Source organism: Didymosphaeria variabile (assembly GCF_027946475.1).
Source record: "Didymosphaeria variabile strain IMI 356815 chromosome Unknown scaffold_4, whole genome shotgun sequence".
In the NCBI taxonomy this organism is placed as follows: Eukaryota; Fungi; Ascomycota; class Dothideomycetes; order Pleosporales; family Didymosphaeriaceae; genus Didymosphaeria; species Didymosphaeria variabile.
In genome coordinates this window covers 2,144,008-2,164,045 of record NW_026611623.1, presented here as the reverse complement: position 1 = coordinate 2,164,045, position 20,038 = coordinate 2,144,008, and the positions used below count along the sequence as shown (strand labels likewise).

Here is a 20,038-nt window from a genome sequence, read left to right as displayed (position 1 = left end):
CTTGCATTCCACCTATCATAATTCCCGCGCCCCTGCTCGTAAGGTAATCAATCAACCTAGTTTGCGGGGTAGTCGGTGTTGATGGCGAAAGCGGAAAGTTCCATCGGGCGGTCGATCATGCGACCGAGGAATAATGGAGAACGTGGAGAGATAGCCCGAGGCTCCGGCGCGACGCGACGAAAGGTACCTGCCATGGACTACTATTACAGATGGACTTTAAGACAATCCACAATAAGAGCTACTGGGAACGCGCATATACGATGGAATGAAGACAAGTAGCAAATCAGTACGCTCTTTACGAGGCACATATGAGCCGGGCTAGGCATGGACATTTAGCATGATGCAGAACTGTTGACCATACCATCAACAATGCGTGGCAGCTCTTCGAATAGGCGCATGCGTTTCTAGTTCGACATTTAGCTTCGTCGGGCTAGCGAGATGTATTCATCGATTGATGCATGCGAAGAACTTGTAGGAGTGACGGCAGACCTCGGAAGGGTGAAGCACATGCTTACATAAGGCCTGCCGGGTAAGATCGCCCCACTAGCCCCACGCCAGCATTCCTTTCTCCATCTTCTTTCCGATGATAGAGACTGAAATCAACGAAGCCTTTCAGCCGTCCGTTTCATTCGATCTAGAAACGACCGGGCGCTTCACTGAGACCTCCACGGTATCTTCTACACCCTCCCAGGAAGTACGGATACTCAGCGGCAAATCGTTACAAGGGTAACAGCCAATCCCCTTACATGGATATAGGACTTTTAAGGGCCTCTTTCACCGCGCGAAGGGAAGTTCTCAGTAAACCATAGCAGATTCAGCGCAGAAACTATGGAAAGCACCCCTTTGAGGTTCCTGAGAAGGGTTTGAGCTAACCACAGGCTGGAAAATCCGCGCTACGCACCCGTACTTCCTGGGAGGGTGTAATGCCGTAGCTGTCGAAGACGTGTTGGAACTGGAGCCAAATCACGTCCACTGCTTGAATACCTTCGATATCCGGGTTTCTAGGAGTCCTTGATTGAACTAAACTTGCGCTCAGTCGCGGTCAGGATCTACTAGATATCTTTCCCGGTGCCTTATCGATTCTATCTGGTCGCTAACCTAAAGGGCATGTTATTTTGTTGCAGTGGACATGGAACACGCCATGTTGCCATCTCTTCGAAACATTGATGGAATTGTACGTTGTTGTTGAACTCGCGGTTGTGAATTTGAGTCAACTTGGTGGCTCAAGCCATCTGACATGGTCAACGATATGCCGACATCAATGAACTCAACCCAACTTATAGCATTGTCATGATTGGCTTAGCGTGCATCCCCAATTCCCATATTTTATCGGCCACCAAATTTCAATCGTCTTTCTGTTATCCCCATACGATCTCATATGGCATCTTACCCCACACCAACACCCCGTTGTACTCTATTGGATACTCGACTTCACCCGGCATTGAACGCGGTGCACTAAGAGCTTTGAGCACTGGACCCAGCCTTGAGATATTACGATGTACACGTACTACTACCAAGTATGGATACGGCAGTTTCGAACAATCTTCGGTGCAGATACACTCGAGGCACACGATAATACCACAGCACATGCATTACTTAAGAGAACGACAGCCCGAGCGAGCATCTTCAGAAATTGGTAGCAATAACCCTCATCTTCTACCAAATCGAAAAACATGGTGGCTACCGTGCGCTTCGCATTGCTCTCCTCCCTCTTAGCCAGGGTTTGGGCCGGGCCTACCGGAACTGTTTCGTTCACTCTCAATCGGTACTGTTCATTTTCGACCCAGTGCGAAAGTATACTAACCTTGACTATTTCAGTCGATCGGACGGATTTCCATATCCTCTTGATGACGTCGACAAACTTGAGGAAGCAGCTTTGGCAAAGTTCGAGGCTTACCTCGCGAAGAAGCCCAATAGCAATGGTTGCACTCTCGAAAAAGCTGCCAAGCGACAGGAATGGTAAGAAGCCTCTGTTGGTCTTGTCGATGGTCTGACCTGATAAGGCATGATCTGACAATTCCCCAACGCGAAGAGTACATTCGCGCCGTACTCTGTCTACAATCCAAGCCACCGAAAGCGGATAAGACGAAGTACCCCGGCGTTATGAACCGATACGACGACTTCGTTCTTACCCACGAAACCCAAGCGATGCATTTACACTCAACGGTACATCTTTTGAAAGGAACATTATGTTGAAGTGATGGCTAATGATGTGGTCAAGCCTCATCTTTTCCCAGCTCATCGTGTCTACGTCTGGGCTTACGAGAAGGCACTTCGAGAAGAGTGTGGCTATACGGGGTATCAACCAGTACGTGATACTTGAATCATGAGTGGGTTGAATGTGCTAACGTCTATACCAAGTACTGGAACTGGGGTCGCACTGCCGCTGATCCTATTAATTCACCCATTTTTAATGGCAACATGTCCAGTATGGGAGGTAATGGAGCGAAATCAGACTATCCGGGAGTTATGATCCATGGTGCGGGTTTCAAACCACCTTACGACGTGATTCCTTCGGACTTAGGCGGAGGTTGTGTTAAGGACGGGCCTTTTGCTAAGTAAGTAAGATGGCTTCGAAGACTCTCCTCTATCTAATTTTTATGTCAGTATGACCGTGAGCCTGGGACCTATCAGCAAGATGATGCCCGACATTCCTTCCAACCCCCAGAAGGATGGCTATGGGCACAATCCGCGCTGCCTTCGACGCGATGTCAACCATTATGTATGCAAAAGTTCCCCCGCACTAATTTCACTTGTTCGCCCACGCTGACATACGCACTACATTAGGCATCCGCAATGCTCTATGCAAACTATACGTACAATTTGATCACGCAGGCCAACACTATCGACTTGTTCCAACAAAACATGCTAGGCATACCAGAGAAGAACGACTGGGGGGTGCACATGTCTGGGCACTACACTATAGGCGGCGATCCTGGTGGTGTAAGAAAACCTCGCTCCTTCATACCTCCTACCACAGACATTCAAGTAGCGATGTTTTAGCGCCAGAGGCTATGCTGACTCTTTCTAGGACTTCTACAGCTCGCCCGGTGACCCTTTGTTCTGGTTCCACCACGGCATGGTAGACAGAATTTGGTGGATCTGGCAAATGCAAGACCCTGAGAAGCGGATGAATGTACTTCCAGAGACGCCAGCACAGGACGACTATGTGGACCTCAACTGGACTGCGAACCGGACTAACACATGGGACCTCTTAGACAGCATCGGAGGTATGGATGGACAGTTCTGCTACATCTATGTATGAGCAAATAGCGTGAAGGCTTAGTGGTATGAATTTCCAGTTACTTTTCATTACCGCGCATGTATTGGAATTTGGGAACCAGAAATGTAATCACATAAGAAGTTATGCTCGTGTCGCATGACTGCCTTGACATCATTTCGAATGGCCTGTTTCCAGGCTTCTTTCCTCCGTATCTGTTTCCGCCATAGACTTTGCGCTATGCTTGACTGGATCTCCGAATTACCACACATTTGTAACTCGACCAAATGCTCTTCACTTACAGCCTGCGGAAGATAAGCGGATAACAGCTTTATCTCTTTCTCCAACTCCACGTGCCTCAACCCTTTCTGTAGCGGTGCAAGTATCATGTCGGAAAGGTCTCTGGAAGAAGCACCTTTTAGTATTATCTCATTTTTCTTCCAGGTTTAAGTAGGCAGATGCATGAGACTGCTTAATGGTCACTCACGAAGGTCGGAGAGTTGGTGACTATGGGAGAATTGCGAGGAGCCTTTGAAGCGGCAATTCCTGCGCCAGCTCCACCAGAAGCGACAGGCCTGTCTTGTCACCTCTCTAATTACAGCCAGTGACCTGCATCTAAATTAACCCACTCGTGCATCGGACAGAAGACCTAGCTTCTGGTCCTCAGCAGCTGCGCCAGCAGCTTACGGTCTGGCAATGGGATCTGGCTGCCTGTTGATGAATACGACCAGCCGACGAACAATGAACTCTCGTGGGTATCAGTGACTAGCTCGGGCATCGGTGCTTGAGGCTGCTGAATTGTATCTGAACAGAATCAACATCTGCTAAGATGCGATCCGCAGCAGAAATCACCGACAGAGTGATAGAGTCGTACCGGTTACGTATCATCTGTATACTGTTGCAAAAGGCTCCTGACTAGGTATGCATATGATTTTCGAAGCTTTGATAAAACCTATTAGGAGGGCCATAAGCCAGATACAGTGAGGTCGGAAGCGTGATGAAAAATCTAGAAAAGAGCTTTAAAGCACAATTGAAAGATCCGGTTCAAGTTGGGTTGCAAGCCTACGCTTGGAACATGAACCGATTATAACGGTAGCGGAAGGGTTGCGAAACATGGTGGTATGCTGCATTCTTGAAGGTTTTCGGAAGCCCCGGTGAGATGGAACCGAAGTCACGTCATCATGGGCCGCATGAACCGTTCCGCAGCTACCCACGCCAGTTTCGAAACGTCGTTTCACCGTCGCCCGCTATCCCAGCAATCCGAAACAGGGGTCATCGGAAAATAATATGTCCACGCAAGAAACGGGGGCCGTTCGCGGTGCCGCTTCCGAGAATTGATAAGCTTGGTGGGTAGACGCATTGTCCAACTGCGCGGAATAGATGAAGTTGGTCCCGTGTTTTCAAGAAAGGATGGGTTCTTCGATGAATGAGTACATCGTTGCCGTTGGTGGAGTGCAACCCTACTCTGATGATCAAACGTCCAGGGAGATGAGCATTGCTGGTGGGAGTACAAAGGTGTGCGAAACCGCAATCTAGAGAGCACCATCGTCCCATTAGAACTGCGTTCACAAATTACTCAATAATCTCGCTTCTCATATCGAATCGTCACCATGCCTTCTCACCGTTCCCTCCTCGCCCTCGTAGCGGCTTCGCTCACATCGACCGCGAGTGCTGCGATGGGACCTGCCTTCTCAACCGGTCCCGTTGGCAGCGGTGCCTACATTATTGAGGCAACCTCGACTTTGACTTTGCCTGCCGTTCCTGCTGACCAAGCCAACGACCTTTCTCTCTGGGTTGGTATGGGTACTTCGTCTGGTGATTTGATACAGTCTATTGCCGACAACTGGAACTCAAAAAACTGGTCCATCTACGCATATACGCTGGTGAAGACGGGCGACAATTCGCAGATGCCGGTCCAGACGGATGGAACCGACGCGACTGAAGGCGATCAAATTACTATGCACTGTAAGCAAGCCCTGGAATCCTGCTGTTTCGTCAGCGCAGTGCCTAATGTAGACGTCAGACAAGTTCGACAAGTCAAGTGGCAACTACACACAGCTAGTATCCATCAACGGGAACCAGGTTGCAGAGCTCTCAACAAGCTCTGGACAGGCGCAAGGCTGGGGCAGTGCGGTTGAGTGTGCAGAGGACACCTGCGGAACGGTAGCCGCACACACGTGGACAGATACGAAGATCGTATTGAGCAGCGCGGATCCTAACTACGACCAGACCCTGGGTAAGGGCCAGGGTGTCACGGGAGAACTGTCCACTAGCGATGGAGGTATTACCTGGGTGGCAACCGATATCAATGTTCCTGCATTCACATTCGGCTCTTCATAAGAGAGATCTCGAGACAATCAATAAGTCAACGGACCAGAGCATGTATATCCACGGTATATATTCTCCTATATCAATAGACGATGTTGCGAAGTCAAAGAAAACTGAGTTCCCTGGTCACCAGACGTCCATCACACCTGGGCATCGAGTCCAGGTTTCAATGTCAGCTCCAGCATTGTGTATTTATCATCTGCCCGTATTTCTCGGGAGTGCGACCTAGGAGGGTGCTTCCCATCCGAATTGCGCCCGTCTGATTTACCATTGCTCGTCGCTTGTAAGGTCTGTATTCACTGAACAAAGTGGCATTGTCACGTGTGACACGTGCCCAACTTTTGGCGGCGCCCAGATTCGGTATTAGCGCAAACGCGTCAGGTTTTGAGACGAGCTTAGCGCGCGGTTGTGGGGGCCGAATTCCAGCCTGCGCATGTCGCACCTCTTTCCCCCGCGTGTCGTCACTGTGCTTTTCACAGCCCTCCGGCCCGGACGATGCGCATCGCATTTCTCTCTTGAACCCAAGCTCAGTTCAAAATGGATCCGGTGTCCAGTGCTATTGGCGTGGTGCGTCCTGGCTTCTGCAGCGCCATCCTTGGCCACAACTTATTTCAGTCTTGCTAACATCGGCAGATCGCCGCGATACCACAGTGCATAGAAGCAGCAAAGCAACTGTATGATTTGCGTGAGCGCTTCGACCAAGCAGCCATACTCATAACAGCTATCTACACGGAGTCCATGGTTGTTGCCGCATCATTGTCTCAAATTCAAAGTCTCCTACAGGGCACCACCTTGCAAAACAAGCCAGAGCTTCGCAACACTCTTGATCAGGCGCTTACGGGGTGCTGGGTGGTCTACCAATGTCTAGACGAAGAAGTGCGTGATTTGGCTCGGAAAGTTGATGTGAACGACTTGCGGAAGCGTGACCGAGCGCGCTTCCTCCTCAAGGAGGCCAATTTCAAAGAGTTGCTGCAGCAAATACGAGGGCAGCAATCTGCCCTTGGATTGCTTATTCAGGGCTTGCAAATGGAGTCTCTCTCCGACATGCACCGCTTACTTGGAGACAACAGCGTAAAATTAGATCAGATCGCGAAGCGGTCGACCACCTTGAGGCAAAAGCATCCAAACATTAAAGTGCCAGAATCAGTGCTGGACAAGGATACTATCGACGACTCGCAGACGATATTTGGGGACGCCGAGTTCACCTTTGACGACGAGGTCGTCAACTCCAAAGCCTATCGAAGGGCTATGGCAAGGGCACTTACAGAGAGCTCTATAAACGAGAAGAAGGACGATGTCATTGATCTGTACAAAAATACAGATAAACAAGTCGATGACCAACAGGTGGACGACACGGCAGCGGCTGATATGAGGTCTCTCCTGTTACGACTTGATGACGCTATCGAATCGAACAACAACGACGAGCCACCCCCCTACGAGAATGAGGGTGGAGAAGCTCATGCAGACATACTAGATGATCTTGAAAAGAGCATGTTACCTTTCATGCCTCCCGCATCTACGTCTAGACAGCCTTCAGTAATAGTCACGGAGGCTGAGTCGATGAATTCTTCACAAGAGCAGTCCAGCTTAGCGATGACAGAAAGCACAACCTCAATTACTGCCCTTGTAGCACCATTGAGCGAAGAACCTGAAGAGATTCAAGGCTCTTCAGATGTGCGAGATTCAGGGGCAACCTCGTCGCAACGTTCGCTCGACGCGACAGATGAAAACGAAGAAGACGAAAAGCCACCTCCGCTTCCACCACGTCGTAGTGCTCAGTCCTTTCTAGCGCCAGCCAAATCCAGTTCGACTTGTGAGTTGAAGAAGGTCTCTTCATGGGATCAGATATTCGCGCCATTGTCGACTACGTCGTCTCTATCGCTCACCGACCCAGGCTTAGGGGACAACACCTCTCCGCCTAATAACCAAGTCATTCGCAAGCCTCTGCCACTCTTGGTCAAGAAGCCTTCCAATCTGTCTTTCTACGGCACTGATTACAAGGATATTGCCTCTCCCACTTCGGAAGGAGAAACCCATCCTGGCAAGATTTGGGCTTCGATATTGTTGGACGAAGAGAAGTACATCGAACGATTAGGAAAATTCACTAATATATTCTATGGACTTGTCGTCAAAGAATGGCCGGTCTTGGAAAAGCATATGGAAGCAATTGTTTTGGCCAGACAGCTTATGCCGTTGCATCAGGAGCACATTCTCGACGTTGTCAAAGAGAGATCTGCACAGAACGCGTACTCTATTTGCGATCCTCGTGTATTCATCACGTGGGCCAGTAAAACATACCGGGTACTCAAAGAATACTCACGGCGTTATCCTCACGCTCTGTATGCGCTTCGACTTACTCGAACGCGGGATAAGAAGTTCGCTCCTTGCGTTGAGAGCCTCGGTCTAAGCCTAACATACTTTGGTAAAAATTGGGAAGATTATCTTGTGTTACCTATCGTACAGCTTGACACCTACATCACGAGACTACAGAGTATAGCTCGATGGTTGGATGAGAGCACAACACCCGTCCCAATCAAAGAACAATCACGCATCAAGGCGACGCTTGAGACTCTTCAAAGGCTGCAAGCACAATGTTCCGATCTTACCGAGAAGTCTATGAGCCAAGAAGAAATGCAAAGTCTGCATCGGAGGATACATACGGTCGATACGAGTCTGCTAGACCCTCTCGAGCTTTCCGCACCAGCCCGTCGCATCATATATCAGGGCGTACTTGCCTTCAAACACAACAATCGCGGTCCATGGCAGTCTATGCAGGTGATCTTACTTGACAACTATGTTTTGTGGGGCAAAGTCAAGTCGGCCAAGGATCCAAAACATAAAGGGATGAAAGCTGACAGTGTTCGGGTGATTGAAAAGGTGAGTACAAACGCCTTAGCGCTTCGCTCCTGGCTATCAGACTAATATGCTCAGCCCGTACCTGTGACGCATATCGCGATCAGGCTACCTGTCGGGTCAGCACAGATTCGCAAAACTTCTTATCTGGACGAGTTTCCACGAGGAGTTGCATTGTACGAACTATTCATTGATGTCGTAGTGACGCAGTCAAATTTCACGACGCATTGCGTAGGAGCATTGTCCTCCGAGGAAAGGAACCATTGGTACCAGAAGCTAAGCGAAGTAGCTGGCACGACGCCACCAGAGATTTAAGCATCATGGTAAGGGCATGCGGAATCGTCTCCTTGTTTATGTTCTCCACCGAACCTCACCAGGTCGACTTTCATCTGGGTGATCTTCATCTGAAGCAATATGCATACACAAAGTTGCCTTGTACTGGCACCTGTGTCAAGAGATGGAAAAGGAAACCGTTTTCTGAGACCGGAAAGGGTCTAGCCATGCACCAACACAAGATGTCGTAGGACCGACCAGTGAAAGAGAATGCCAGACTGCACATCAATTCACCCCGAGTGGCAGATGAGTGTACGATTGGCGCTATAAGCCGCTCAACAAGCGAGGGGTTCAACCATCAACTCACAGAGCAAGGACAGCCTTTCCTCCTCTAGTGAAAGAAGGCCCTGGCCAGGCGACTTCGAGCATCAGACACACTAGGAAACCAATCATTCTAGCTTTAAAGTTCCCTTCTAATTGTCCGATTGCTCAACACCTTCAAGGTTCGGTCGAAACGCCACCAACCCGCCTTCTACCTACGGATCAAACTTTTGCAAGCCTTGACCAGCCACCAAGGTCTGCTAGCATAAGCAACCATGTCTCACAACGAAGATCTCTGGACATGCTGGGGCCGTTACACAAATGAAGCAGCCATCAAGGCAGCTTCGAACTTCGACGAGATTGTCCTGAATTTTTCTGGTCGCACTATGTTCGCCGTTCACCCAGTGCCTACCCGTTATCTAAACAGTCTGAATCCAGAAGAGCATCGCATGCTCCGCCAACACCTGGACTACAAACTTCGTGAGGGCGTGCACGATGACTTTGACCGGGCTGTGGGTGAGACGCTTACCAACTTGAACACGCTGGCTAACGTGGGACGTCAACGCAATGTTCAATTCGACAACGAAGTCGAGTGTGATGATGGATCTCGATACCGTTCGCCTTTGCCAGGTGACCGGCCTGGACAGGGGCTCTTCAATGACTTTGTTCCTCCAATGTCCTCAGATGAGTGGCGTCCTCGACGGAATGCTCAGTCCGGATCACAGCAGCACGCTTCGTGCGTAGATGTAAGCTCCCACGACCATATGCCTCCTCGAGACCATCGAAATATGTCGACGCAACATGAATTTTACCGTCCAAGTTCGGCTGACTACAGAGTTGCTACAGATCCTGCGGCAGAGTACTACAATGACCCTATGCTACCACCTGGATCGGGGCCGGGCTTTTGGCAACCTATTTCGCCACACCTCACCAACCGTGGCTATTCTGCTCCTGAAGAGAACAATGTCGACGATCATAGGCCGCCCCGGCGATTGCGTTCGATTCTGAGGTCTGTCGGCCATCGGTTACGTCCACAACAGCCATTACATCCGGAGGAACTTCCCGTACGCGCCGATTCTCCTCGCCGTAGTCCTCGACAAGACATACAAGGACGCAAACCATTGCCGGTACGAGAGAGCACTTCTCACGATGCACATTCACTGCAAGAGCAGATGAATAAGCCATTTGAATCAGATGACCGTCCGTCGAGTTTCAACGCCTTGGATCCGGATCTCTACACTCTGCGGCCGAACCACGCTCATATTTACGATACCTATGATTCAGTGCCTGAACACCGTTCGCAAGATTGGGCGGCTGAGCATGGTGAGACTCTTGCGCCATTCCAGGATTGGCCACAACGACGGGCAAAGTCTTCAACTCGGCGGCTAGCAGCCCAGACGGTTGAGGACGACGAGCAATTCGCTCGAAGCATGCAGCAGGATTTCGATGATGAAGGCGTCGCGCATGAGCTGCAATCCAAGCTGCATGTGGGTGACCGTCAAGATGTGCTTGGTACCGAATATCGAGGTCGGACCAATCAACAACCAGCTTCTAGGTATGACTACGATCAGCGCTTTGACGAAGACCGGTTTGATGAGCTCGACAAGGAACGACTTCCACGCATACCACGCGTGGGCCGCTCTGCTCTGTACTCTGGAGGTGGTGGTATGCTGCGTGGCGTTGGTGTGGAGCATCGACGTTTGGAGACTAGACATCGATCTGATGATAGCGATCTTTACGAAGGTAGGCATCATTATGGGAGTGGTCATCGTCATAGGGATATACATCACGCCGAGGATGAACACCGACTCCACGGCCGCCATCGAGCTTCCAGCAAGTATCGATCGTCCGCCCCTCACTCCCCTTTTGGCCCCTTTCCCTCCTCGCTCATCCGCACCGTCATCCGCAACGGCACACGCAGCGATTTCTTCGAAGCGCTGTACACACTACATCCGAACCAAGCTCCCTCGGTGTATCGTATTCATCGCTATCGGAACGCTGAGCGGACGTCACGGCACGAGCCAGCGATTGAGGCGATGCTACGGGTTGGGCGCGTGAAGGATGTTGAACGCGTGTTTAGAAAGGAGAATACAAATGCGTTGTTTGAAGAGCTTGGGATGGAGTCGAAGGATCGGAAGGTGTTTTGGTAGGCAGCGTTTGACAAGATGGTAGAGAGCTTTGGGGGTTGTAAGGTTCGCTAAGAAGGATCACATAAAATATGTGGGTCTTGCTCCTGAGTGGTAGCTGAACCTAAATCGAAGGATAGTTTTAAACACTAGCATGGATGCTATTCCAGCCCAAATCTCCTTCCCGATGGCAGAATGTGACTGGTATGCCACCTAGGCACGGCTGGAAACAGAGCTCGTAGTATAACGCCAGGGAATGCACACTACAGTACGCATCCCAACCCATCGGTCAGTAACTTCCTAACCTCAGATAAGCACCTCTACCTCAAACCCTCCTGTTTATGCTCTTACCAGATCCCCTGCCGCAGCATATGATACAGATACGTGCCCAGCGCCCACTGCTAATAAACTTTCTCGGTATAGCTGCTCAGCTCTGCCTTAAGGGTCAACTTCAAACCCTGTTCCTTGCCCGGAAGCGTCAGGCTGAACGGAAGGAGTCTCGGAAAGGGCAAACAGTATCGAGGGCAACCTATCATCGAGCTGTCTGGGTACATTGGTGGGACCTGCGGCAGCTTTAGCAAGAGGATATCAGTGGCTGTATGGGAATTTGGGGGACGAACGTTGTGCATGGAGGAAGCCGTTTGGATTGCATCTGAGTGATGACAGAATAGTGAGATCTCGAAGTCTGGCACTGGCGCTGGGAGACCTTGCAGTCTCAAGAAGCGGCGTCTGCATAGTGCCCGTTCTGTATGGCGCCAATTATCATAGTGTCAGATTTCGTCTGCACCCCTATTTTGCGTACCTGGTATGACTCTTAGAGTCTTGGAGGCGCCTGTTTTCGTGTTTGGGGTCCTGCATCATGAGGGCAGGGGTTGCGGAGGAGCTCACAATCACCTGACTAGTGAAGGACGTCCAGAGATCGAGATCGATGGAAGCTTTGGCTCTTTGCGCGCTGGAGAAATTGATGATGGGTTTGATCCATGGCAAGGCTTCGCGACGTATGAACTTTGAGGTTCTTTATATGGATGTGCTGGGCTTCATGTGGTTGAGTATCGTATTTGTTCTTGTAAAAGCCATGCATACAAGTAGAGCCTTTGGGAACTCATTCATTTGTATTGCCGAGCACGATTGTGTGCACACAATGTTAAGGTGAATTCTGCCATAGCTTAGTACGCACTGCTTGGTATTTCTGTCGTCTAAATGCCAGGAGCGGGTGGCATGTTCTTCTTCGATTTGGATGTTCGAAAGTACACCCTTTGCAGTTCAAAAAGCTAGCAGCCATAGCGTTCTCATGCGCAGGAGACTCAACGTACACGTGACAGCTGTGCTTCTCGGACATAAAGTCGAATCGGAAATACGAAGTACGAAATATTTCGGGCAAAAACTGGCCGCGGCAATTGCACGCAATCGTAACGCAAGCATGCGACGTTCGCACATACGGCTAATCACCCTTGTGGGTCTACCGTTAGTATGATGTGGTTCTATACCTAAGATAGTATCACTCCATCACTAAAGTAATGGATGGCAAGGAAGTGGAGTAGAGGTTCGGAGCTAAGATTCCCCGCTATCGGTTCTTTGTAAGCAGGCAGCAGCTGCATCATCGGGAGCTAGGACCGCCGACTAAAAGTCCATCGATTTACTCTCATCCGTCATTGTTCCGACCGCGCCTCTCGAATTCTGTGCCCAGACTCTGCAATCCCCAGAGTACGGCATTCGCGACCCCGAATCAATCAATGAGCTATCTGCAAATCCCTCTGCAGCCCCCGTCTCCGCTCGCGAACGGCTATCTCGAGGCAGCGAGCCACGGTCGCCAGCCCTTGTGCGGCAATAGCGAGGGATGGGGACCCATAAGTCGCGATCGATATGATTTCACGCCATGTTTCCTCGACGTGTGGATAGCGACGGTTGCGTCGGCGGGCATCTTGGGTGGAGCGGGTGCGACGTGGTATCTGCTCAAGAAGTGCACCGCGCAGCCGGTGAAGAAGAACTGGCACTTTTATGCCAAATTAGTACGAAACCTCCAATAGCTTTGAGGCTGGAGGAATGTTGGACTGATCATGATTATGGCAGATCACGATAATCGCGCTCTTCGTCACGACTGCCCTGCAAGCAGCCTTGCAGATCGAATACTACAAGGGCATCTGGGCCGGCGACTTCCGTTTCTGGGCCACTATCCTCAATCTCGTTTCGCTCGGCGTTATCTTTTACGTTCAGTATACTGAGCACTGGCGGTCGCGCAATGCGAACGGTGTGGTGCTGTTCTATTGGCTCTTCTTGCTGATTGCATATGCGGTCAAGCTCCGATCATTGGTCTCTCAAAACATTCATCGCGAACATGTAGCTTATTTTGCAGTGTTCGCCACCAGTGTTGGATTGGCGGCAATCGAATTCTTTCTGGAGTGGGGAATCCAGAAACGATTAAGCGACTACGATGCGCTTGGAGACGATGACGAATGCCCGTACGAGTACTCTGACGTCTTTTCGGTTCTGACATTTGGCTGGATGACGCCTATGATGAAGCGAGGGTATAAGACGTTCCTGACCCAGGACGATCTTTGGAACCTGCGCAAGCGAGACACAACAAGAGCGTCTGCCGATGCGTTCGAGGAAGCCTGGGCTTACGAGCTGGAAAAGAAGCATCCATCCTTGTGGATCGCAATGTTCCGCGCATTTTCAGGGCCCTATTTCCGTGGTGGCGCTATCAAGACCCTCAGTGACGCGCTCAACTTCGCCCAACCTCAACTTTTAAGGCTTCTTATCAGCTTCGTGCAGTCGTATCAAACCGATAGCCCGCAGCCAGTTGCGCGAGGAGCAGCGATCGCCATCGCCATGTTCGTCGTTTCGATGTCACAGACAGCGTGTTTGCATCAATACTTCCAGCGCTCGTTTGAGACCGGCATGCGCATCAAGTCATCACTGACCGCTGCCATCTACTCGAAATCCACGCGCCTGTCGAACGAAGGGAGAGCATCGAAGACTACGGGTGACATCGTGAACTACATGGCAGTTGACAGCCAGCGCCTCCAGGACCTTGCACAGTACGGCCAGCAACTGTGGTCCGCACCTTTCCAGATCGTTCTCTGCATGCTTTCCTTGTATCAGTTGGTTGGGTGGAGCATGTTTGCCGGTGTCGGAGCCATGATCATCATGATTCCAATCAATGGATACATCGCGCGACTTATGAAGACACTGCAGAAGGAGCAGATGAAGAACAAGGACGCACGTACAAGGCTCATGACAGAGATTCTCAACAACATGAAGTCTATCAAGCTATATGCTTGGACAACCGCATTCATCAACCGCCTGAACGTCATCCGTAACGACCAAGAGCTCAAGACTCTAAGGAAGATCGGAGCCACACAAGCTTTCTCAAACTTTACTTGGTCTACCACACCGTTTCTGGTATCGTGCTCCACGTTCGGCGTGTTCGTTCTCACCCAGCACAAGCCTCTGACAACCGAGATCGTTTTCCCAGCCCTTACCCTGTTCAACCTTCTTACATTCCCCCTAGCGATCCTTCCGATGGTGATTACTGCTATTGTGGAGGCTAGTGTAGCCGTCGGACGTATTACCAGCTTCCTGACCGCTGAGGAACTCCAGGAAGATGCTGTTCTTCGGGAGAAAGCGGTCGAAGAGAATGGCGAGGAGTCAGTTCGCGTTCGAGAGGCAAGCTTCACCTGGGATCGCCACGAAAACCGCCTCGCTTTGCAGGACATCAACTTTTCTGCCCACAAGGGCGAGCTCGCTTGCATTGTCGGCCGCGTAGGCGCTGGAAAGTCCTCGCTTCTGTCATCGATCCTTGGCGATCTGTGGAAGACTCGAGGCGAAGTAGTGGTGCGTGGCAAAACCGCGTACGTGCCGCAGCAAGCCTGGGTCATGAATGCATCAGTCCGCGAGAACATTGTATTCGGCCACCGATGGGACGCTCAATTTTATGAGCAGACAGTCAACGCGTGCGCTCTCCGCGACGACTTCGCCACGCTCCCTGACGGTGATCAAACAGAGGTTGGCGAGCGCGGTATTTCCCTTTCGGGAGGCCAGAAGGCTCGTCTGACCCTGGCCCGCGCCGTTTACGCTCGTGCAGATATTTATCTGCTAGATGATTGCCTGTCGGCGGTTGATCAGCATGTCGGTCGGCACCTTATTGACAACGTGCTCGGCCCGAAGGGTCTGCTCTCCGGGAAGACAAGGATTTTAGCGACAAACTCTATTCCTGTGCTCATGGAGTCGAACCTGATCGTGCTATTACGCGAAGGAAAGATCCTTGAAAAGGGAACGTATGATCAGCTCATGGCTATGAAGGGCGAAATTGCAAACTTGATTAGGACATCACAGAATGAGGACCAACATGAATCAGACAGTCGCGCGTCCGAGAGCGTCGTCAGCGAAGAGGAAACCGTTTACGGCGGAGGCAGCCCCATCTCTGATGACCAGGACCAGGACGAGGCGGAAGCCGCGCAAGAGAATACCCATTTGGCACCCCTCCGTACCGGCAACGGCACGGCCCGCAAGTCTAGTTTCCAAACCTTACGACGCGCGAGCACTGCCAGTTTCAGGGGACCCAGAGGCAAGCTCACGGACGAGGAAGGCGGCAATATGAAGAGCAAGCAAGAAAAAGAGTTCTCAGAGCAAGGAAAGGTCAAGTGGTCTGTTTACGCGGAGTACGCTAAGGTTAGCAATCTTGTTGCCGTCGCCTTCTATCTGGTGCTGCTTGTTGGGGCGCAGACCGCCTCTGTAGGTATGTTTAGCGAGTGCACCCCTGTTGCTCACATCTTCATCTTTCCCATCTCTCCTCGATGTGGGAAGTAGGCTAATGTACATGCAGGCGGGAGCGTATGGCTCAAGAACTGGTCTGAAATCAACCAACGGTACGGCGGAAACCCCCATGTGGGCAAGTACATCGGCATTTACTTCGCTTTTGGCGTGGGATCTGCAGCACTCAGCGTCGTCCAAACGCTCATTCTCTGGATTTTCTGCTCTATCGAGGTAAGTCTGGTTGTGTGGGATGATGCCCCGCAAGATCTGCATGGCAACGCATGCGAGCGCCGTGTTTGACTGACGCCATCTTTACAGGCTAGTCGCAAGCTGCACGAGCGAATGGCCTTTGCGATCTTCCGCTCGCCAATGAACTTCTTCGAGACAACGCCTGCTGGGAGGATCCTGAACCGCTTCTCTAGGTAAGCCTCCTTTCAACTAGCTTCCGCAGTTAGTGATTAATAAGATCGGGTCCATTTCTGGGAAGGACTCTCAGCGACATCTGGCTAACACAACTGCAGCGATGTCTATCGAGTCGACGAAGTCTTAGCGTAAGTCGTGGGCCTGCCTAGGATCGATCTTGAGTGGTAGCTAACGTTTGGTAGCCGGACTTTCAACATGCTGTTTGTTAATTCGGCAAGAGGTATTGATATTCCCTGCCATGTGCATTGCTTGTGCGACATTTGACTAACTGCACGCAGCCGGCTTCACCCTCGTTATCGTTTCCGTTACTACTCCCGTCTTTATAGCGCTCATCTTCCCGCTTGGCGCGCTATATCTGTACATCCAAAGATACTATCTCCGGACCTCCCGAGAGCTCAAGCGTCTTGACAGCATCAGCCGCAGCCCCATCTATGCACACTTCCAGGAGTCACTTAGTGGTATGAGCACCATCCGCGCCTACCACCAGCAGAAGCGCTTCGAGCTCGAGAACGAGTGGCGCGTAGACGCCAATCTGAGAGCGTACTTCCCGTCCATCAGTGCAAACAGATGGCTCGCGGTGCGCCTCGAATTCATTGGCTCAATCATCATCTTGGCTTCTGCTGGCTTCGCAATTATTTCTGTTGCGAGCCATAGCAACTTGTCTCCCGGTGCAGTAGGCCTCGCCATGTCGTATGCCCTGCAGATCACGCAGAGCTTAAACTGGATCGTGCGACAGACGGTCGAGGTAGAGACTAACATTGTGAGCGTGGAGCGTGTCCTCGAGTATGCGGCTCTGCCGAGCGAGGCGCCTGAAATCATCTCCAAGAACAGGCCACCCATTAGCTGGCCGTCGCGCGGTGCGGTGTCCTTTAACAACTACAGTACCAGATACCGACCAGGTCTTGATCTCGTATTGAAGAACATCAACCTTGACATCAAGCCTCATGAAAAGGTCGGTGTCGTTGGTCGCACAGGCGCGGGCAAGAGCTCCCTCACGATGGCGCTCTTCCGCATCATAGAGCCCGTGGAGGGCAATGTCAGTATTGACAACTTGAACACAAGTACCATAGGCCTACTGGATCTGCGGCGGCGTCTGGCCATCATCCCACAAGATGCGGCGCTGTTTGAAGGCACCGTGCGAGATAACCTCGATCCAGGCCATGTGCACGACGACACAGAGCTGTGGAGCGTTCTAGGTATGCACGTAGCCTCGAAATTGATAGTCCCCGCAGCTAACGCGTATCACAGAACATGCACGTCTCAAGGACCACGTTGCCAGCATGCCCGGCAGATTGGATGCTCAGATCAATGAGGGTGGTTCCAATCTGAGTGCCGGCCAACGCCAACTTGTCTCATTGGCGCGCGCCTTACTTGCACCAAGCAACATCCTCGTCTTGGACGAAGCCACGGTACGGATGTTCACTTTCCCATACTCATTCGCGGCCCTCGCCACTGGCGAGCCGCGGGCTATAGTGCCATCATTAAGCATACTTGCTGACATTCACGCTGCAGGCCGCTGTCGACGTCGAGACAGACGCCATGCTGCAGGCCACTCTGCGCAGTTCCATGTTCCGCAACCGGACTATCGTCACGATTGCGCACCGCATCAACACCATTCTGGACAGCGACCGCATCATTGTGCTCGACCACGGAAAGGTTGCGGAATTCGACACCCCTGCGGCTCTCGTGAGGAGCAAGGGTCTCTTCTACGAGCTCGTCAGGGAAGCAAACCTCCTCAGCTCACTGGACGTTACGCAGGCTTGAGTCATGTGTTGCGGGGATCAAGGGCCGGTTTGGGGGATCGACTGAGTGGCCCGCGGAAAGAAATTTTCGTTCAGGGAAGACGGGCGGAACCGCGATTGTATATACCCTTGCTGACCTATTTGTGTGACGGAAAGCGGACATCAAATTGGTCAAGTGTATGGCCCTGATTAGTTCCCGTGATGCGTGTGTCCCTGTGCCGTTCCCCACCTGTGCCACCCGGGGAGAAGGCTTCTGTTGTACAGTGCTGTCTCATGTTCACCGCCGGGCCGCCAGGTGCCGTTTGAGTTCTACACGAGCGCGCAGAAGTCTTGGCAGAGAGTTTAGGGAAGTGTGTGGGGTGGGTGCATGCGGACGAATAAGAGTTAACGAGCAGGAGATGTTGGCCGTGAAGTGATGGGTGGCTTGCCTGCCACTGCAGAAGTACCAAATGAGTGGTACGTATCCCCAGAAACACTGTCTATGCGCGGCAGATATGCATACAGTGTCTCCTGTCAGATTGCGATTTTCTGTCGTGCCCCGACGTCTTGGAGCCATTTGCACAATGGACCGTGGTATGCTTGGAATAGCTTCAGAGCAGACGCGCAAGAGTTTCGGGAGGGGGGTCCCGATCGATAAGCCCATGCATGGTTGCCATGCGGTTCGCGGAGATCGATCGAATCGAAGCGATGCGTCCTGCCAGATTGTCAGATTGGAGATGCGATGAGCGAGAATCAGTTCATTCTCACGTACGGCCGCTGCAGAAACGGACAGTGAAAGGGATCTGCAAGGGGATTGGTGCACATGGTGCAGAGGAAGGACGCGGGCCTACCCGCGTTGAGTTAGCATCCCGGTCAGTGTTTGCTGCATTGCAGCGGGGATCCGCCTCTGCGTACCCGATCCTTGCAGAAGCGGTAGTAATTCGTTGAGGTCTGGGACTAGGGTCTCTATTGGAGTGTATCTTGCGTGAAAATAATGCCCGCTTGTATGCTCATCGCCGGGTTCGATCACGATGCCGAAGACCGGGCATTTGGGTGAAGGCGGCGGAGCGAAGGGCCGTTCCTTCTTGTGGGTCTGTGGTGTGTGCACGAATTGGATACATGCAGATGAGAAGCAGATGAGCGACACCTGGCAGGGTACTGCGGAGTTGTTCATTATGCTGTGTGAGTTGCAACAGTCGTGTGCTTGTGCAGTCCACGTGGGATGGGGGTTGCAGTGAGAGTGGGTATCTGTGTGGTGGTTATTGGTGGAAGTGGCTCGCTGCATTGCTGCCGGGAGAGTGTCAGGTGTTGGGAGGATTGCCGCGTGCCGCGTCTACTTGTTTTTCTTTTTCTGGGTGACAGCTGGATGCCGGCAGATGGCCACGAAGGTGGAGGCGGAGGCGGAGGCGCAGAACGAAAGAGGGCGCGAGACACTGGAGTTGTGGAAGCCGCTGTTCAAGCAAGATGCTCTTTCCCTGTGGATCTGACTCGCAACAATCCCATCGTCACTGCCCCACGCTGGCTCTCGGCCCTTCCCGATGCAAAGAATCTCGGAGCAGGCGTGTCGGAAAGATCCCTGCCGCCCATCGCTCTGCATACGTCTCGTTAGTGAGAACGCACGACGTTGCGGGGTCAGGGGTGGCTGCGCCAATCGGGGAAGTTGGCTGCCTCCCTGGTGCAGCGATCAATAAGACAGCCACGGCCCGTTCAGGCACTGTCCAACGGCTGCCATGGCGCGCCTGTACTGGCCAGCAGAACACCGCCCATGGGGCCCCTGTGTTCTCCCATGTACAGGGGCACATCTGGAAGGGCTGGGCTGGGCTGGAGATGCTGCTTCCCTAGATGCCTATGCGACGAGATTAGAGGAAATGACAGCAAACGGTGAGCGCAGCTTGGTCTAGTCCAGGTACAGAGCCGAAGACAAGCTGCCCGGTCGATAGCAACGTTCTTTAAGGCGGATAGCCCCCGCCGCCCCTCAAGGTTCTACTCTGTATTCCTGAGCTATACAGACACTGCTG

General features: G+C 51.9%; 5 protein-coding genes across 5 annotated transcripts; all 5 read left to right on the top strand.

Annotated features, from left to right (window-relative positions):
• Window positions 1-2,796: 2,796 nt before the first annotated feature.
• N0V89_005613 (uncharacterized protein) lies at window positions 2,797-3,265 on the top strand (the record flags this gene model as incomplete). The annotated part of the gene is made up of 2 exons (XM_056214390.1): window positions 2,797-2,943; window positions 3,032-3,265. The coding sequence occupies 2 exons, from the start codon at window positions 2,797-2,799 to the stop codon at window positions 3,263-3,265; spliced, it is 381 nt and encodes a 126-aa protein (XP_056071657.1).
• A 1,565-nt stretch (window positions 3,266-4,830) lies between these two features.
• On the top strand, window positions 4,831-5,560 carry N0V89_005612 (uncharacterized protein; the record flags this gene model as incomplete). The annotated part of the gene is made up of 2 exons (XM_056214389.1): window positions 4,831-5,185; window positions 5,244-5,560. The coding sequence occupies 2 exons, from the start codon at window positions 4,831-4,833 to the stop codon at window positions 5,558-5,560; spliced, it is 672 nt and encodes a 223-aa protein (XP_056071656.1).
• A 525-nt stretch (window positions 5,561-6,085) lies between these two features.
• N0V89_005611 (uncharacterized protein) lies at window positions 6,086-8,716 on the top strand (the record flags this gene model as incomplete). The annotated part of the gene is made up of 3 exons (XM_056214388.1): window positions 6,086-6,115; window positions 6,182-8,425; window positions 8,480-8,716. The coding sequence occupies 3 exons, from the start codon at window positions 6,086-6,088 to the stop codon at window positions 8,714-8,716; spliced, it is 2,511 nt and encodes an 836-aa protein (XP_056071655.1).
• A 554-nt stretch (window positions 8,717-9,270) lies between these two features.
• Window positions 9,271-11,145, top strand: N0V89_005610 (uncharacterized protein; the record flags this gene model as incomplete). Its single annotated transcript, XM_056214387.1, has 2 exons — window positions 9,271-9,731; window positions 9,831-11,145. 2 exons carry the CDS (start codon window positions 9,271-9,273, stop codon window positions 11,143-11,145), a joined length of 1,776 nt encoding a protein of 591 aa, XP_056071654.1.
• A 1,709-nt stretch (window positions 11,146-12,854) lies between these two features.
• On the top strand, window positions 12,855-18,063 carry YCF1 (ATP-binding cassette glutathione S-conjugate transporter ycf1; the record flags this gene model as incomplete). Its single annotated transcript, XM_056214386.1, has 9 exons — window positions 12,855-13,130; window positions 13,192-15,859; window positions 15,947-16,107; window positions 16,195-16,298; window positions 16,398-16,427; window positions 16,482-16,519; window positions 16,578-17,495; window positions 17,548-17,708; window positions 17,812-18,063. The coding sequence occupies 9 exons, from the start codon at window positions 12,855-12,857 to the stop codon at window positions 18,061-18,063; spliced, it is 4,608 nt and encodes a 1,535-aa protein (XP_056071653.1).
• Between the last annotated feature and the right edge of the window lie 1,975 nt (window positions 18,064-20,038).